A 16,501-nucleotide genomic window follows, 5' to 3' on the forward strand; every position below is an offset into this window, starting at 1 on the left:
CAATGTAACATGACCCAAATGCGATCTTCAGGACGCCGCTGCAGTGGTTTTGGTTTTTCCTTCGATTGGCCAGTCTAAAAAGAACTGACATGTAATTCTTACCTGTGTTCCAGGTTAAATTACAGTCAAATCCAGGAACCACTCCACCACAGTCACCATGATGCCTTATTAAGCCACAACAGTCCGTACAAATCTGCTTCCAGACAGCCTCGCGATGCCCGCAGCATGCCTCCCACTCCACTGCTCACACGCAATGCATACAGCAGTAGCCAGCTCAAGTATGTCATTTCTGTATTTCTTATTATTAAAGACCTCGTAACTAAGGAAGCATTTTGGTTCACTTACATACGATTCGATTGGATCTCTGTATTTGCCACTTCCAGGTCAGAGGACGCGCCACAGCTTTTTCGCCAACGTAGCGGGAGTCTGGAGTCCCAGTCTAAGGTTCTACCAGAGCCCGAGCCGCGCGTGCCCGCACTCAACTTGTCCCCAACCCGGCGCAGCAACAGCACTGAGGTGCTCGACGACGGCTCCTCCTACACCAGCCAGTCCAGTGTGGAGTATGCAGTTCCTGGTAACCACAACCACCGACGTCGAGTGCGCGGCCGCCACAGGAAAGACATTTACGCCAACACAGGCAGCATGCCCAACTTGGCTCAACCAGAGGCCCACTGCTACGCCTACCAGCCCCGCACTCGACCCACCACTACCGCCTTCTACATCACAGGATATCCTAACCACATGGAGCCGGAGCCTTACTCTAACGGCGTCTATATGTACGACAACGAGATGGAGGGACACTACAGCGTCAATCCGCCGTTCCATCCTACCCACGCGGCCCATCGTGCCCGTGAAACGCACGGCCGCTATGGCAACGACGAGCTGGACGGCGCGTCGCAGAACCTGTACGCGACGCTTCGGCCACCCAGGAACCGCCCGGCTCAGCGGAGTGAAGAGCAGATATCGCGGAACTTCCAGAAGGCCGTTGTGGCTGAGCACTTGAGAGGCTGGTACCATCGCAACACCGCCTACAAGCAGGCTGCGTACGGCTACGACTATGACCAAGGCTCCCAGCAGAGTCTGAGCTACAAAATAACGCCCGCACCCTTCAGCCACAACAACAGGAACCTCTCCTACTCATCAGGTTAGACGAGACTCCAGGCCGAAGCGATCAGATAATCCTTTGTTGACGTGCAGGTAGTTGGGTATTAACTCGTGTCATTCTCCAATGTTCTCAGCCTCCTCCAATGGAAACTGGCATGGCCATATCAGCGGTCATGGTAGAGTGGGTTGTGACACGCCCAAGCAGATGCCACAGACCTATACCTACAGTACAGCTCCCATCAGCCGCCCCACCCACAGCAGGTAAGACGCAAAATGGATCTCTTCATCCCAACAAGCCACTCCCCGATCCTCCTTATCCGAGATATGTTCAAGGGAAGTCAACGCAAACATATTTTTGTTCTATGCAAGCCCACTAGTTGATGTGCAATAATGTACTGTGCACTTTCTTAAAAAACACACAGCACTGTTTCCTCAGATCTTAGAAATGCATCCCACCCCATACGAGTCCACCGGGCCCGACTTTCACATCGATGTGGCTCTTGACAGCATTTGACTATTTCTTGGCACAGCCCCGATGGCCCGGGACGCTACGTCTTTTCTCCCGCAAAATCTTCCTCTTCACTTTCCCCTTCCTGCCTTGCCTCCTCTTCCTCCTCCCCTGGCTGGCAAGATCTCCGGCACCGAGGAGGTTCAGGCCTCTCCGGGGCACAGGCCCAGTAAGGTGCTCCTTGCTAAAGGTAGCTCATAGTAAGTAAGAAGAGAGCCGTGGCCATAGCTTGTGCCTTTGCTGCTTTCTCGGCTGTCGTTAGTTAGCTTGTTGTCAGTGTTTTGAAGTGAACTTTGCAACTGAGATGTTTGACTGACTGCTCAGTGTCATGCACGATTAGGTAATTGCATGGCTTTGTCACACAACATGCCCTACTTCCTCCTGTAATTGATGTATTGTCATACGGCGGCCACATTCCTCTGCGGTGTGCTTTTTTTGCAGAGGTCCCCCCCCCCCCCCCCCCCGACCCCCCGGCCCCTGCTCACGTGCTGCCATTCACCCTTTTGCCCACACGTGCAGATTTCACCTTCAGTGTAAGTGGCGGAGTTGTAGCCCCTGTGAGGCTTTTAGAGAGGTGCACCCAAACTACTGACCGGGAGATTTGACCCCCTTTCCCAATAATAAAAGTCGCTAGATAAAGGATGTGAAACAATGATGTGAACTTAAGTCCAAATGAATATCAGGGTCAGGTGACCTGATTGGCAGAATGCTCCCAAGACCTTTCATTTAATCCTTTGCTCATTTCTCATTCAGTTTTCTGGGTGTGTTTTTGTGGTGAGGGAGCACTCAAGTGGCAGAGGGAAAATGTGGCCCCTGAGCATTGTTGGATTTCATTACTGTGTGTGTGTCTTGCGCTATTTGCTGTTTTTTTTGTTTGTTTTTTTTGCTACGTGGGAATGTTTGACCACGAGTCGAGTCATCTCAAGTGTACTATGACTGGAACTTACAGAGTGGCGATAAAGTCCAGCACTGATTGCTCGATGTGTTGACAATGAATGGAGACTCAAATGCGGATGGACCCTTTCACACATGTAGCATGCAATGATTTTTTGGGGGTCAGTTGCATTTGGACCAACTTCAGTGACGAGTAACGTCTGGGGGACGTTTGTGGATGATAATGAGATGATAAAAATATTTTCCGGTTTGCTGTGCACGTGTGAAAGAGGCTCCTCAGTTGCACAAATAGCTGCTCCAGTCTGATTGTGTTTTTTTTTATATGTATACATATATTTTAATTTCAGATCCTACATGGACGTTAACCAAATGGGTATCAGCAACCAATCGCAAACAAGCATGGACCCACAGGATCGGATACACTGGCACGAAGACTCAGAACCAGGAACAATCGTTTAGCTGCCTGTCACTCAATAACTTTTCGCTTGGCGAAATTGTCCCCGTGCCTTCGACTGCACTTACCTGTTTTCCTGAGCGAGGAGATCCAAAGAATGAAGGAATTTACACACAAAAGCCAAACGGGCCTTGTGCTTGCAGGGACGGCGCTTGTGCACTGTTACTGTACTCAGAGCCGCTGTGGACCGCAGACTTTTTAAGGACGCAGTTTTGCTCTGAAGAGATTGAAACTTTTGCAGACTTGTGTCTCTGAAGGCCATACGGAGCCGCCATGAACAACTTTTATCGCATCGTCTCCTGCCACTTGCCTAAACGTGTGAACATAACCATGAAGGACCAGACAGGGATTGATATAACCTGATCAAAAAATGAAGGAGCACATTAGGAGTGAACCGGACAAAGATGGCTTTCCTGGAGCACTTGGCAGCCACCGAATAATGTACTTTTATTTCTGAATGCTTTTAACCGCCACACTGCTTTCTATGTTCATTTGTATTCAGTCTGTGTGACCTTTGTCTTACTTTACTGTAAAATACAACTGAGTCGCATATCTGTGTTTTTGTTTAACACCAGTATTACTCCCGAGACCCTTAAAGACCCTTAAAGGGGAATTCAGCCCGAAAATTGTCTTGACAATAATATGTTCTATGCAGCCACACTAGTCTAAACTTGACAATATGATGATTAATATTGTACTTGTGGAATATGGATTAAGCAGCAAAATCCACCTGTTTTTATCCTTCAGGGGGTGGCCATTTTGTCACTGGCTTCAGAAAACAGATGAGCCGTGATTGGTTGTTACCTGAGCAGCTGTGAAGTCATTTTCAGTCGACAGCAAGTGACAAAATGGCCCAAGATGGACAAAAACGGGTGTTTTTTGTTTCTTAACTCATATTCCACAAGTGCAATTGTAATCAGAATGGCGTGTTTAAACTAATGGAGGCGCATATGACATCAAGAAAAGAAAATTAGGGGGTTGAATTCCACTTTAATTAACAAAGGTTACTGCCACACTACTACCCAAATATTGGACTTTGAAGAGAAGAAACTAACAAACAAAAAAAGTCTCTTTTACATCCATGCTGGAACTCATGGACTGGTGCTCCTGATTTCTCTCAAGAGAATGTTTTTATTGTTAATACACTGGTTGTTTTGTAGAGCATCTTGTGAATTTGAAAAGCATGTAATATATGGCAAAAGATTTTGTTAAGCTGGTTCTTAGGATTTTGTATAATTTCACTTGTTTGAATAAAACAAATCCCATTTTGTTTGAATTCATTGATTGGTTGATGGGATGCAGGGACCCACAAAAACAAATCCAATCCAGTCGAATGGAGCAGGAATGCAGGATTAAACGTAAAATCCATTAAATTAGCTAATTGAATGTCTGTTCATCCAGTTCAGTTAATTAAATGGGCTTGGAAACTGTACAATTAGTGGTGCCACACGCAAAAGGATGTGCTCACTATATTCGCTTTAACCCTTTTGTACTTGTTTTACTCTGAGGACCTGTGAAACCGCATTCTTTAGCTTTTGAGAAAGGAAATTAGTCTTTCACAAATCGAGCCGTAATGCTTCAGTGATTCGAACCTGCCGTTGTGAATGAACAACCCGCTACAATTAGAAGCAAAGATCATTTGTACAAAAGGTCTTCCTTTCTGCTGTCGTGCAAAAGCCGTGTTTTGATTTTTTTGTGGTGTGTTCTTGTCACACTGCTGTTTTGCCAGGTTGGTTTCTTTGTGTTCTTCAGCACTAAACCCACCAAACCAGTCTTTAAAACTCACCACACCCACTTTGGGCATTAACCACCTCTGCTTCTGTCCTCAAAGTGACTGTCAAACTAGTGCTTATTGAACCAAACCCTCCCTTTAGGCAGAAATCTGCTATCCACATGTGTAGGGCCTCCCCCATTCTCATTCTAACCTTTCACCTCATTTCACTCCCAAACAGGTTTTCGACCGCGACAAGTGCGAATTGGTTGACACAGTTCAGCAGCTTGACTTGCTTGTAGTGCCCCCGAGTGTTATGCTTCTCGACGGAGCGCAAGGGAGGTCTCGCACAATCTCGGCTCCCTGGCTTTACCCAGAGGCAGTGACAGGGATAGTGTTTGGCATCCAGCTGTCTCTGGGCCTCGACTGATTCATACCAGCTGCACACAGACACTGGTGGGCTGCTCCAGCTGACACTCAGCTACATAAACAAGGCCCTCTTATGTGCTTCCCCTCATCTGTCACATCGCAAACAATCCATGTAAAAGGTGGCACAATCGAAACACGTCCAAGGTTTTAGGATGATTTCAACTACTTCCAAGCTGGAACTCAACAAAAATCCATTTTATATACTGCGGGACCCTGTTGAGGGTCTGGAGCATCCGTTGACATTTTGTTTCAAAGTCAGAGATTGTGCAGCGCAGTACTGTCTTGCACTGCCGTGTATGAGGGCACCTGTTGTTTGTGCACGTGCTGCGAGGAACGGGAGCAGCTGTAGGAAGGAGAACAAGAGCCTGCACTGTACTGTCTTTGAGACATGATTTTACTTGAGCTCATTGCCAGCAGCGCCTCACAAGTTGCACAATATGGAGGATGACGTACTGAAGAGCTACAGCAGTTGGTGGTTGCCGTTGCCCCACCTGCAAGACCATTTCAACTATCGTTCATTTCTTAAAACATCCCGGTGTATCCTTGAACCCAAAATTCACATTCATGAACGACCCTCAACTGGGATGGTTCAAGGTTCAGGTTTTTTTTTTTTTTTAACCCTCAATAATATAGTCTTAAAGAGAAGTCAACTCAAAAATGTATTTCTAATCCTATGTTCTATTCGCCTCCAATTGTCTAAACACGGCATTCTGATCAATATTGCATTTGTGGAATATGTTAATCACCAAAAGCCACTCATTCTTAGTCATCTCAGGGGGCAGCCATTTTGCCACTTCTGTTGACTGAAAATGACATCACAGTTGCTCAGGGCTCAGGTAATGACCAATCATGGCTCACCTGTTCTCTGAAGCTGAACCATGATTGGTTGTTATCTGAGCCCTGAGCAACTGTGATGTCATTTTTAGCCAACAGCAAGTAACAAAATGGCTACCACCTGAGAGGGACAAAAATGGGTGGATTTTACTGCTTAATGCATATTCCACAAACACAATATTAATCAGAATGTCATGTTTCGACTAGTGGGCCTGCATTGACTATTTGTGATATGCTCACGAGGAACATAGTAATAAAAATAACTAAAGAATTCAAAGCAAATTCCTGAAATAAACACTCATCCAAGGTAAGTATTGCAATATGTTTTATTGTTTTTAACTGTTGACTTGTTTTTGCATGTACAAAATTTATCATACTAAAACTGCTTACTTGTAGTTTGAATTGTTAATAATGACCCCTGCAAGACACTGCGTACATTTTTGTTGAAATGTTTTTTTTCTTTTCTGTAGGTCCACTGCAAGTAAAAAAAAGACTTGACAGCTATGAATTTATTACACAAAGCATGAATGGAAAAAAAAACTCAGTCAAGAAATTGTGTCTTCTTAATAAGTAAAATGGCTTGCAGCATTTTCTTTTTTTTTTTACGTTTGGTGAACCAATTAAAAATAAAAGTCATTTTTGAGTGTGAAAGGAAGATACAACATATACGGTTGCCCCAATATTCAATAATGTATGCCAAACTCATTTTGAATATAAATGAGGATGTAACCTTTCCAAACACTTTGCACTATCAGTGTCACTCTAACTTTGCCTTTCTGCTCCTCCTTAGTGATGGAGGAATTCAAGCTGACACTGTGCTCCACTGATATTTGGAGATGGATTATAAGAATTCACACACTGACTGTGCTCGGTGCTATAATGTGGAGCAGCCCATCGATTAGCATCAGACAAGCTAATCAGTCACCCAGAGGGCCCTGTTAAGATGAAAGACTCAGAAGTGCAGATGGATTTGGCTTAAGACCTCAGACCCTTTTGAAGTTTTCACTTTTAAACATTGACATAGTGATGTAACCCATGTATTCTATTCATCATGGCTCCAAGCAAAGAAGGTACTTTCTCTTTTATTGCAAATAATCTGATCTTGGCTACTCTCTATTCACATGAGAACTAAGGCAAATTTGATGTGGGGTTACAAATACTTGAAACAATACCGTCTTTAGAGCACCTTGGCGAGGATGTGTCCCGAGCGCATTTTCTGTGCCTTGTAAAGCGTCACTTGAAGGAAAATTGCCAGGGCTGACGTCTGAGTAATACAAGACAGATTTTAGATTTAGGGAGTAGTCTGGTAGGAGTGGAATATCCTGTGGGTATAGCATAATGTTTGTTTCTCTTCATAATGTAAGGGAACTCGTTGGGACCGGTTCAGAGAGACACACTTGAGTCAAGATCTTTGGTCAATAGTTGAACAGGAGTGTGTTGTCCTTTTCTCAGTCCAGTCACTCCTTCATTTTGGCCTCCAGGAAGTTCTGGATCTTTTGAAAGTTCTCCTCTTGCTGACCAAGAGACTCCAAGAAGATGCCCATTGGTGATTTTTTGAGGCCAGCACACTCAATTTTTTTCTCCAGTTTATTCTTCATGTTGCGGAGGCGAAAGGAAGAATGGGCCAGTATCACTAAAGGGGTCAGAGTTTGGAAATGGATTAACTTCTTGATTTGGTTTCGGCAAAAAAGCACACGTTCATAACCTTTTCAAAAGTGATTTATGTGTTTTACTACAATGCTATATATTTTCTTCCTTCCAGCATAGAAATAGGTAACGCTCGATTCCCGACCACTGTAACATGAGCGATTTTAAAATTTGCCAATTCCACTTGAAGTGGAAGTGAACCCCCAAATTTTCTTAATATGTAATATAATATAAAAATATAATATATGTTCTTGATGTACCTTCACCAGTCTAAACATGGCATTCTGATTAATACTGAGTTTGTTGACTATGAGTTAAGCAGTAAAGTCTACCCTTTTTGTCCATCTAAGGGGGCGGCCATTTTTCCACTTGGTCTCAACTGAAAATGACATCAGAGTTGCTCAGGGCGCAGATAACGACCAATCATGGCTCAGCTTCAGAAAACAGGTGCGCCATGATTGGTTGTTACCTCAGTCTTGAGCAACTGTGATGTCATTTTCAGTCGACATATGTGATAAAATGGCCACCCCCTGAGATGGCTAAAAAACGTGTGGATTTTGCTGCTTAACCCATATTCCACAAACGCAATATTAATCAGAATGCTATGTTTAGACTGGTGAAGGTACATAGAACATGTTATTGCAAAGAATTTTGGGGGGGTTGACTTGCACTTGAATTAGTTCAAAAAGATTTATTATTATCTATTTAATCCAAATCGTGTCTGTTTGTTCAACTATGCCAGTAAAGTATCATGACACACTGAGCAATGAAATGTGCTTCCACTAGATGGCAGAAGGTATATTTAAACAATGTATCCACGTTTTGTGAAATTTTCATTCGTTGGTGTGTTGTGAGATTTTTGTTTCCTCAATCCAATTGTGCCTTGGCTCAATACAGATTGGGGGGGGGGGGGGACACTGATCCAAAATTACAGTTTGTAACTTACAGATGAGCGGTAAAGTTATAGCTATCATGAACACCGTGACGCTCCCCAGAACGGATATTAACATGAAGCTGGCCACCATGACAGCAATCACAAACGCCGTGGGATTGTGCCTTTTGAAGTTCCTGATGGCGCTTCTGTTATCTCCCGCCCACACTGAGCACAGAAAGACTCCTGAGACCACGGCCATGGCAGTGAACATTCCAAGAGGATTCAGCAACCTGCAGGAGGACATGGACAGGACACTGCTGCTGAGTTCTGTTGGCTGACAAGTGGATTTTAATTTGGTCGCTAGCGTTACCAAGTGGTAAGAGTGGGTCATTACAACAACAAACCTACAACCAGTACACTGTGGTCATGATTTGATTACCTGCTAAAATTGAAAAAAAAAGGTTTCAAGAAGATTAGAGATTAAAGGTCACTGTGTCATAGTTCAAAATAGGTGTTCACAACTGACGCCACTGAATGTTGACTCACCGACCAAATATTCAATGATGAACTCTTTGCTCCCATACACAGGAACGGTGTGTTGTAGGTGAATAAGCGCCCTGTGTCTGTCACTCATACCTCTACTAAATGCTTACATGAACAGCTGACTAAATAAATGACTTCACAAGCTTCACAACAAGCACCGTCACCACAGTCTCAATAAACAGCATGACAGACCGTTGCTATATTGAGCCAGACTTTGTCTCAACGGCGTTGACTTCCGCCAAGCTGGCATCATGAAGATGGCTTTATAAAGTCCTGTAGAAAAATATGCACCCACGCACAAAATTAGGTACACCTAAATGCACTTGCATGCAAAACAAACTGTGCAATATGTTGCTATGCTAAATTTGATTTCTGACTTTACTAATATGATACTTTATGGTAGCATGCTGTCTGTCTCACAGTTGAGAGGTCCAGGTTTGAATTTCTGTGCTTGTGCTGGGTTTTCTTCAGATACTCTGGCTTCTTCTCACATTCCAAAAGCATCTTGTCCTTAAGTGGGAATTTTGTATGAAGCTATGGTTGTTTTTAAAGTGCTCTATAAATAACGTTGAGTAGAGGCTATGTGACTGAAATAATGAATTTATTTATAATGAGACCAGAGCTTGATTCATATTGTCTGGGAGTTATACATGTTAAATGTGATTCAGTCATTTATTATTTATATATTCATTGGTGGTGGTGGTGTTGACCAGATTTATGTGATTCTGAAAGACATTCGTGACATTTTTGTTAGCTCATTGGAGATGGACAAAGAATCTCCTCAGTAGCTGAGTATGCTTTTTGTAAATCTTTGTAAAGACTAATGCTCATCCGATCATTGTATTGGATCTGGACTATGCAAATAAATGCGGATGCATTTTGTCCGTATTTGGTTGGCTGTTGGCTGGGATTGGAACATGTGATTTTTCATTTTGTTTTGTCACCAATTACTGAAAGTGTTAACGTTGATACCCAGTTTCTTATTCAAACGTAGTTGTAACATACTTTTGTCAGAAAATCCTAAAAAGGGACTCAACCTAAAAAAAATGTACTTCATGGTTATTAGTCTAAATTATTATTTGTGTCAATGAAGAGGTCTTTCTTTCAAAGTCAGCTGGGATAGCGTTCAAGCAGCTCACTCGTCAAGGAAGTGACGACAGTTAAGAAAATATCTGGATGGGTTTCATGTGGCTGTCATCACAAAAAACTTGGCATGACATTCAATTTATATATTTCCTTATATAGAGTTACACAATAAACAAATATGGCATGCATTGGTGAGACAATCGATAGCTTCCACGATCAAGCAGATGCAACGTTACTTACCCGACAATAAGGAAAACACCGACAGACATTACCAGATAATTAGTCTGATAGTAGAGCAAGTTGCTAACAACTCTGTTATTCCATTTCGCCATATCTTTCGTGTCCGGTTTGGCGAACCTGTCCCACCCGGGAAAGAAATCATCCCACGGCCTTAGTGGCGTCAATTCGACTTTTGCCATTTCACACTTTACACTTTACTAATCTGACAGCTAGGCAACGGGAACTCGCGGAAAAAGCTGTGGTCTGCTCTCGCGAGATTATCGCGTTGCGTGTCCTCCACCTAAGCCCTGCTATTGGTCAGTGATCACATGACGCCACAAAACTTCCTATTTTAGCTACATTCCCGAAATGTGATGGCAACTACTAAGCACGAGGGACATTAAATGCTCTATTCAGGTGACACGTTTGCTCGATTATACGCACACTTGTCAACGATGTATGTTTCTCCAGGGTTCTGAGTGAAAATAGTGTGTTTGGTGCGGGTGGCTGCCGAAAGCCACTCGCCAGCAATCCAACGTGCTGTCACTACGAAACAGATCATTTAAACACGCTTTGTAATTTTCTTCCCGCAGATGTGGAGCAGAATTTTGAGACCTTGTGTGACTGGTAGGACGTGCTTCTATTGGAAGAGTCTTTTCACCATGCAGCTAAAGAGCAGCGAGTTCCAGATTTTGTTCACCGATGGTCTCAACGAACTGGCAGGTTAGACGCAGTCAGGACATGGGACGTTTGGCTCTTTAGTCACACATTATGGGCTATTCGTTAACGAAGTTTTAAAAAGGTGGGCGGGGGGGGGGGGGGGGGGGGTATAGAAATAAGCTTTTGAATGACACCAAGATCACTTTAATAGGTTAAAAGTAAAAATGGACAGTTTTCAATTCTGGAATTTCACAAATGTCAATTAACGTACTTTGTTTTTCAGTGAAACTAAATAAAAGCTGTGACGCAAGACATGGTTTCTTTTCATCATAAAATCCTGTAACTTTCTTAATTCTTCAGATGTTCCCATGAAACTTTCAGTTTCAGATTGATTATTGAGCTCCTGCCACTTCCAATGGTCATTTACGTGATACAGCATGAATTTGATATAAATTAACCCTTAATTTATCTTTATTCTCTATACCTTCACTAACCTTCAAAATATTTAATAAAATAACTTAAAATACACGCCGCATATTATGTATTTTTATGTTTATCTCTAAAACACTCACAGTCAGCTGGGCTAGACTGAAGCTCACCCTCACAAGCAGTATAGGCAATAAATGTATGGTTGTATCGTCTAAAATGTTCTGTGTTTGACCTTGTCAGAGATGTTTAAAAAGAACCAGTATGAGTTGAGAATAGCCGGAGGTGCTGTACGGGACCTGTTATCTGGAAAGCAGCCTGAAGATGTGGATTTTGCCACCACTGCTACACCTGATGAGATGAAGCGCATGTTCCAAGCTGCGGGGATCAGGATGATCAACAATAAAGGAGAGAAGCATGGGACAATTACAGCAAGAGTAAGCCTTCGTACACATTCGATCATGAAATTATTCATAGCCTGACAAAACTGGAGGTGGAAGTATTCATAAGGACTTAGGCTTTATTGATAAACGTGTACGAAACATTTTGGGCAGGGAATACTCATTCTCCAAATTCAATTGTAGTTCATGTTAGTGTGTAATTTAATCTTTTTTTTTTTTTTTTTAAATTTGTTGATTTAAGATGCCCTTTTATCAGTCACTTGTCTTCAACATTTGGTATGCTCTCACAGCACTTCAGGTTCTCATGCCAATATGTTAATTTCTTGAACCTTTATAGCTTCACAATGAGAATTTTGAGGTGACTACACTGCGGGTGGATGTTGAGACAGACGGCCGTCATGCTGAAGTGGAGTTCACTACTGACTGGCAGAAAGATTCTGAGAGAAGAGACCTTACAATCAACTCCATGTTTTTAGGTCTGTTTATGCTTTAGAATGAAAGTTCCACATTACTGTCTTGGTTTTGTTGACTTGTTGTCCGTTTCTAGGTCTAGATGGCACATTATACGACTATTTCAAGGGATATGATGACCTCCACAACCGAACAGTGCGCTTTGTTGGCAGTGCAGAGCAAAGAATCCGAGAGGACTATTTAAGAATACTGCGTTATTTCAGGTGGGCTGGTTCCCTTTGATTCAGGTGATTGAAACTAAAAAGAGGAAACGGGTTGCTCATACTCATGTTATATAAGACAATAAGGAGGAAAAAAAGAAACTTGTGAAGTTATTTTCACTTGTCCGTATTCTCAACAGGTTTTATGGCAAGGTGGCTCTGAAGCCCGATGAGCACGAGCCTGAGACTCTGGAGGCCATTCGAGCCAACGGCAGTGGGCTGGCAGCCATTTCAGGGGAACGCATTTGGGTGGAGCTGAAAAAGATTGTCATTGGCCACCATGCTGCTCAGCTGCTGGAGTTGATTTACAACTTGGGGCTGGCAAATAATATAGGTGAGACGTACTGTTGACACTGTCACTTTTGTCATTTGGTCATTTGTGGTTCTCGTCGATTCACTTGACGTTTTAGTGAAAGCTCTCATTCAATTTCTCAGTTTAAATGAGATGAGACCATCATTAACCTGCCACCTGTTTGAAACTATTCTTGTCCAAATGTTTTGTTTTAGGGGCAAGGAAATTAAAAAAGCGCGCACAAAAAGTTAGGGAAATTGGTGAAATTTCAGAATTAACCTAAAATGCCGTTAACCCTTCACGGGTGAATTTCATTTGACCTTCTTTCAACTTTTCATGTTCAACTGTTCAGTGTTTCAGTGCTTGTTGCAAAACTTTCTGTTCTCTAAAAGGAGTTACGACGTATACTCGTGTACTACTTGTATGTATTAAAATTAGAGCTCGGACTGGCACCCAAAATCCCAAAATAGGACTTAAGAAGTCCAGTGTGACTTGAATGTTTTTTTTTTCTTTTCTTATTCATGATGAATTTTTTGACTGCTGCGACTCCTGAGCGTCTTGCAGTCTGAAAAATATGGTAGAATGTGATTGAAAAAAAATCAAAGAAAAATCAATATTATATCAATATTAAAATATTAAGTCTAAAGTAATGGGTCCACAGTCAATTTGTGTTATGCAAAAGTGTAGTTCCACTCTCATTTTGTATCCCGCGGAAAGCAACTACATTGTTTGTGTGACAGAAAAATTATTTAAAAGCACTTCCTGAAACCTGCACAGCAGCGTCTTTTAAACAGAAAACAGAGGAATCATTTGAACACAACGTTTCTCCACAGTCTGTGAGCATAATAGAGTTGGGACTGACTGGGCAATGGATCAATTCTCATTCCTCAACTGAAGTGGTTTCAGTGCATTATCTGTTTGGGCCCTGAAACCTGTGTTTACTCCACACTTTAATAAAATCTGTTCCCAGGCTCACTTTTCATCAGTTCTTCAAATTGACCTCAAAATGTCTGTCTCGCATGTTTAAAAGGCCCAAACAAATGTGCCAATTGAGGTCGAAGGTCTGATTTGCACATGTTCTTTGTCACTTCTCATCCAATTATCCACTTGTTGTCTTTCATTTTGTTTTCCCCTGTACACGAGATTTATTGTCATTTTCCTCACTGTTTTTCCACTTTGTTTTGTTATACCGTGAACCCCGGCCTATTTTTCGGTTCTCTATATTTATGTGGAACCTGTCCCCCGCTGTTTCTTGGGGGGGAAAAAAAAAAAAAAAAAACTCCCCTTTTTGCAGTTTTGTGTTCGCCGTATAAGACACTCTAACAAGTCGCCAGAACACTGGAAGTTGTAATTGGTGTCAAGGAAGTATGCTGAAGTGATACATCTAGACTTGGAGACTAACATCTTTATACTGTTTGTCCGGGAAGCGTGAAGTTTAGCCTGGCTTCTCGAATGCGTCACTGTTGTGTGCATTGAGTCTATACTAAACTTTTTAAGGGGGTGTCAATTACGTGCTATTTTTTTATTTTTATTTTTGCTCTTCGCCTTAGCGCTCATTCCCTACGCCATCGCGAATGGCCGAGGTTCACTGTACATAACGGATCAGTGAGTTTGTCAAAGGAAATGAAAGCATGACCCTTCTTCCTGTCCATCCTCAGGTTTACCTTCCGATGGCAACGTTGAAGAGATGAAGCGGGTGTGGCAGAATGCCAGAGGTCACTCTCCCAAACCGATGACCATCCTAGCAGCTCTCTGCCGTTGCTCAGAGGACGTAGAGAGGATGGACCTTCGACTGAAGGTATCGAAGGAAGAGAAGACGCTGGCTCTGTTTCTGGTCAAATACAGACAAGATCTCTGCAAGAATGAAGACGAGCAAGATGGGCTCAAAACCTTTACCGACTTCATTATAGATGTAAGTTTTGTCTTTGTAAGTTGTGCGGCAAAGACGTAAACATGCTCATGCCTCAATGTTAAATGGCTATGTGCTTATGTCATAGTATTGCCTTATTTTGCCAGTATTAAGCTATAAACGTCTTTGTCTGACTGCTTATTTTTCAGGCTTTCGTGTGGCTCGCTACTATCACGCCTAAGTTGTCAGGGAAGTGGTGTTGGCACAAACATGGGGCAAATAATCCATTTCAATTCCTTGGCGGTTGGTCACTATTAGTATTTTGTCACAATGTTAAACTTTCAAAAGCCTCTCCGTCAGTTAGGACATTTTTATTTTCCCTTCATGTTTGTGTCTTCTCCAGTTGTGTGGTAGCAGTTTTCTACACCGTGGCATGAAAAAGGAGCGCAGAGGGAGATGAGTGAACAGTATTATTATAGTGGTGAGATTTTCTGCAACACTTTGGGATTCCTGCGGAGAATAGAATTCAGTGATTGAAAAGAAAATTGGCGAAAAGCCAATTAGTTTATTTCATTGATGATATACCCCACTAAGGTTTAGTTCGCACTGTAATTGAAGTATTGAGATTTAGCATGTGCTGCTTTTAATTGTGGTAGAAATATGCCTCTCGAAGCTGTTGAAATCTCATTCTCCCGTGTATCCCATTGGGTGCATTTCATTGATTGAATACTGTCGCTGTCTTGCCAGAGTCGCGAACTGGATACTCAGAGCAAAGTGTGTGAGCTGCTGAAGTATCAAGGTGAGCACAAGCTGCTGGCTGAACTGGGCGCGTGGACTGTCCCGCGCTTCCCCATCAGCGGACATGATCTCAGGAAAATGGGCGTCATCACGGGCAAGGAGATCGGGGCTACTTTACAGAAGCTTCGTGACATCTGGAAGAAAAGTCATTATCAGATGGACAAAGAAGAACTTCTCAGTTACGTGAAGTCCTGATGCACGTATCAAAGCCAAGCATGCGTATGTGTGCGTCTGTGACCAGTTTGGACTCTCTCAAATCAAGTCTGTATTAGCACTGCTTGCGCTTAGTATTGATTTGACGTGTGTGTGTGTGTGTGTGGGTGTATATAGCAAATGAACATTACCAGAGACATGCACCCCCTTTGATGAATCCAATTTCATTCATAATGACACCACAGGGCGGCTTTTATACATCGACATAAAAAGGAGGACAATGCAGCAATCAACATCACAGTGCCGAGAATATGTTAGTGCTGTTGCATTTAATTTGCATATCTATCTGCCATTTCTTCCAATTCATGGAATAAATGGTAAGCCTTGGTTATTTTCAATGTTTAAGTACCTACCGTTGTAATTATTTTTTTCCCCTCAGTTTGCGCAAATGTTCCAGCACGGGCTTTACATTAAACACACGCAGGTATTTAATTTTACTGTAAATAGTCTGGCATTTATAAAGAACATGTTCTATCCACCCAGTGATGCAAATATTTTCATTGGCCAACTTTATTTTATGTATTTATTAAGTTTGCAATTTAGAATGTGTCATCGAGGATACAGAGATGAATGTATCAGCGTTACTGAATTTGTCCAAAATGAAAGTAAAAATTGTTGCAGCATATATAGTCATGTGCTGTCACTGCAATTTCAATAGTGTTATTTCATAAGTCACACTTGAATGGATTCCTCGTCATTCCAGTCTATTACACTTCGTGTATAGGTATTAGACTCTAATGATATATTTTAAGTTTGCCTTGCTAATAATTCAATCCTCTCATAAAGAAATCTTGCAAACTTATTACATTATGAGTTTCTATACACCAACATGGCAAAAATTTAGAAATAAACGATGATTTAACACGCACCATCGTTCAACATCCTTTG

The 16,501-nt window shown here is 42.3% G+C and overlaps 3 protein-coding genes across 7 annotated transcripts in view; 2 read left to right on the forward strand and 1 right to left on the reverse strand.

Moving 5' to 3' along the window:
* frmd4ba (FERM domain containing 4Ba) overlaps positions 1-4,236 on the forward strand; it is a 35,874-nt gene extending 31,638 nt beyond the window's left edge. For all 3 annotated transcript variants that reach the window (XM_086040440.1, XM_086040439.1, XM_086040438.1), the window contains exons 20-23: positions 114-278; positions 384-1,144; positions 1,239-1,365; positions 2,854-4,236. In XM_086040440.1, coding sequence (XP_085896566.1) covers positions 114-278; positions 384-1,144; positions 1,239-1,365; positions 2,854-2,965 — 1,165 coding nt within the window. In that variant the 3' untranslated portion in view covers positions 2,966-4,236. The remainder of the gene's footprint in view (positions 1-113; positions 279-383; positions 1,145-1,238; positions 1,366-2,853) is intronic.
* A 2,010-nt stretch (positions 4,237-6,246) lies between these two features.
* LOC147142531 (PRA1 family protein 3-like) lies at positions 6,247-10,597 on the reverse strand. Its single transcript, XM_086041167.1, has 3 exons — positions 10,325-10,597; positions 8,528-8,745; positions 6,247-7,567 (listed from the first exon to the last, which is right to left on the reverse strand). Exons 1-3 carry the CDS (start codon positions 10,501-10,503, stop codon positions 7,392-7,394), a joined length of 573 nt encoding a protein of 190 aa, XP_085897293.1. The 5' UTR covers positions 10,504-10,597; the 3' UTR covers positions 6,247-7,391.
* On the forward strand, positions 10,590-16,095 carry trnt1 (tRNA nucleotidyl transferase, CCA-adding, 1). 3 transcript variants are annotated; one of them, XM_086041166.1, is made up of 9 exons: positions 10,590-10,720; positions 10,897-11,026; positions 11,633-11,826; positions 12,128-12,266; positions 12,338-12,464; positions 12,602-12,795; positions 14,412-14,665; positions 14,812-14,905; positions 15,006-15,031. In XM_086041166.1, exons 2-9 carry the CDS (start codon positions 10,897-10,899, stop codon positions 15,014-15,016), a joined length of 1,143 nt encoding a protein of 380 aa, XP_085897292.1. In that variant the 5' UTR covers positions 10,590-10,720; the 3' UTR covers positions 15,017-15,031. The 3 variants fall into 3 exon arrangements, with proteins under 3 accessions (XP_085897292.1, XP_085897291.1, XP_085897290.1); XM_086041165.1 differs by having other exon boundaries at positions 14,812-15,286; XM_086041164.1 differs by lacking the exons at positions 14,812-14,905; positions 15,006-15,031 and adding an exon at positions 15,350-16,095 and having other exon boundaries at positions 10,591-10,720.
* The last annotated feature ends 406 nt before the right edge of the window (positions 16,096-16,501 follow it).

The sequence above is a fragment of the Filicampus tigris genome, chromosome 9 (genome assembly GCF_054856515.1).
Source record: "Filicampus tigris isolate MCC_2025a chromosome 9, RoL_Ftig_1.0, whole genome shotgun sequence".
Taxonomy (NCBI): domain Eukaryota; kingdom Metazoa; phylum Chordata; class Actinopteri; order Syngnathiformes; family Syngnathidae; genus Filicampus; species Filicampus tigris.

Coding starts and splice junctions, on each gene's coding strand:
- LOC147142531 (XM_086041167.1), bottom strand. CDS start 10,503: ATGGCAAAAGTCGAATTGACGCCACTAAGGCCGTGGGATGATTTCTTT. Junction 8,746..10,324: donor GGTGTTTTCCTTATTGTCGG/GTAAGTAACGTT, acceptor GTCCTCCTGCAG/GTTGCTGAATCCTCTTGGAA. Junction 7,568..8,527: donor TATAACTTTACCGCTCATCT/GTAAGTTACAAA, acceptor TGACCCCTTTAG/TGATACTGGCCCATTCTTCC.
- trnt1 (XM_086041164.1), top strand. CDS start 10,897: ATGTGGAGCAGAATTTTGAGACCTTGTGTGACTGGTAGGACGTGCTTC. Junction 12,267..12,337: donor AATCAACTCCATGTTTTTAG/GTCTGTTTATGC, acceptor GTCCGTTTCTAG/GTCTAGATGGCACATTATAC. Junction 12,796..14,411: donor GGGGCTGGCAAATAATATAG/GTGAGACGTACT, acceptor GTCCATCCTCAG/GTTTACCTTCCGATGGCAAC.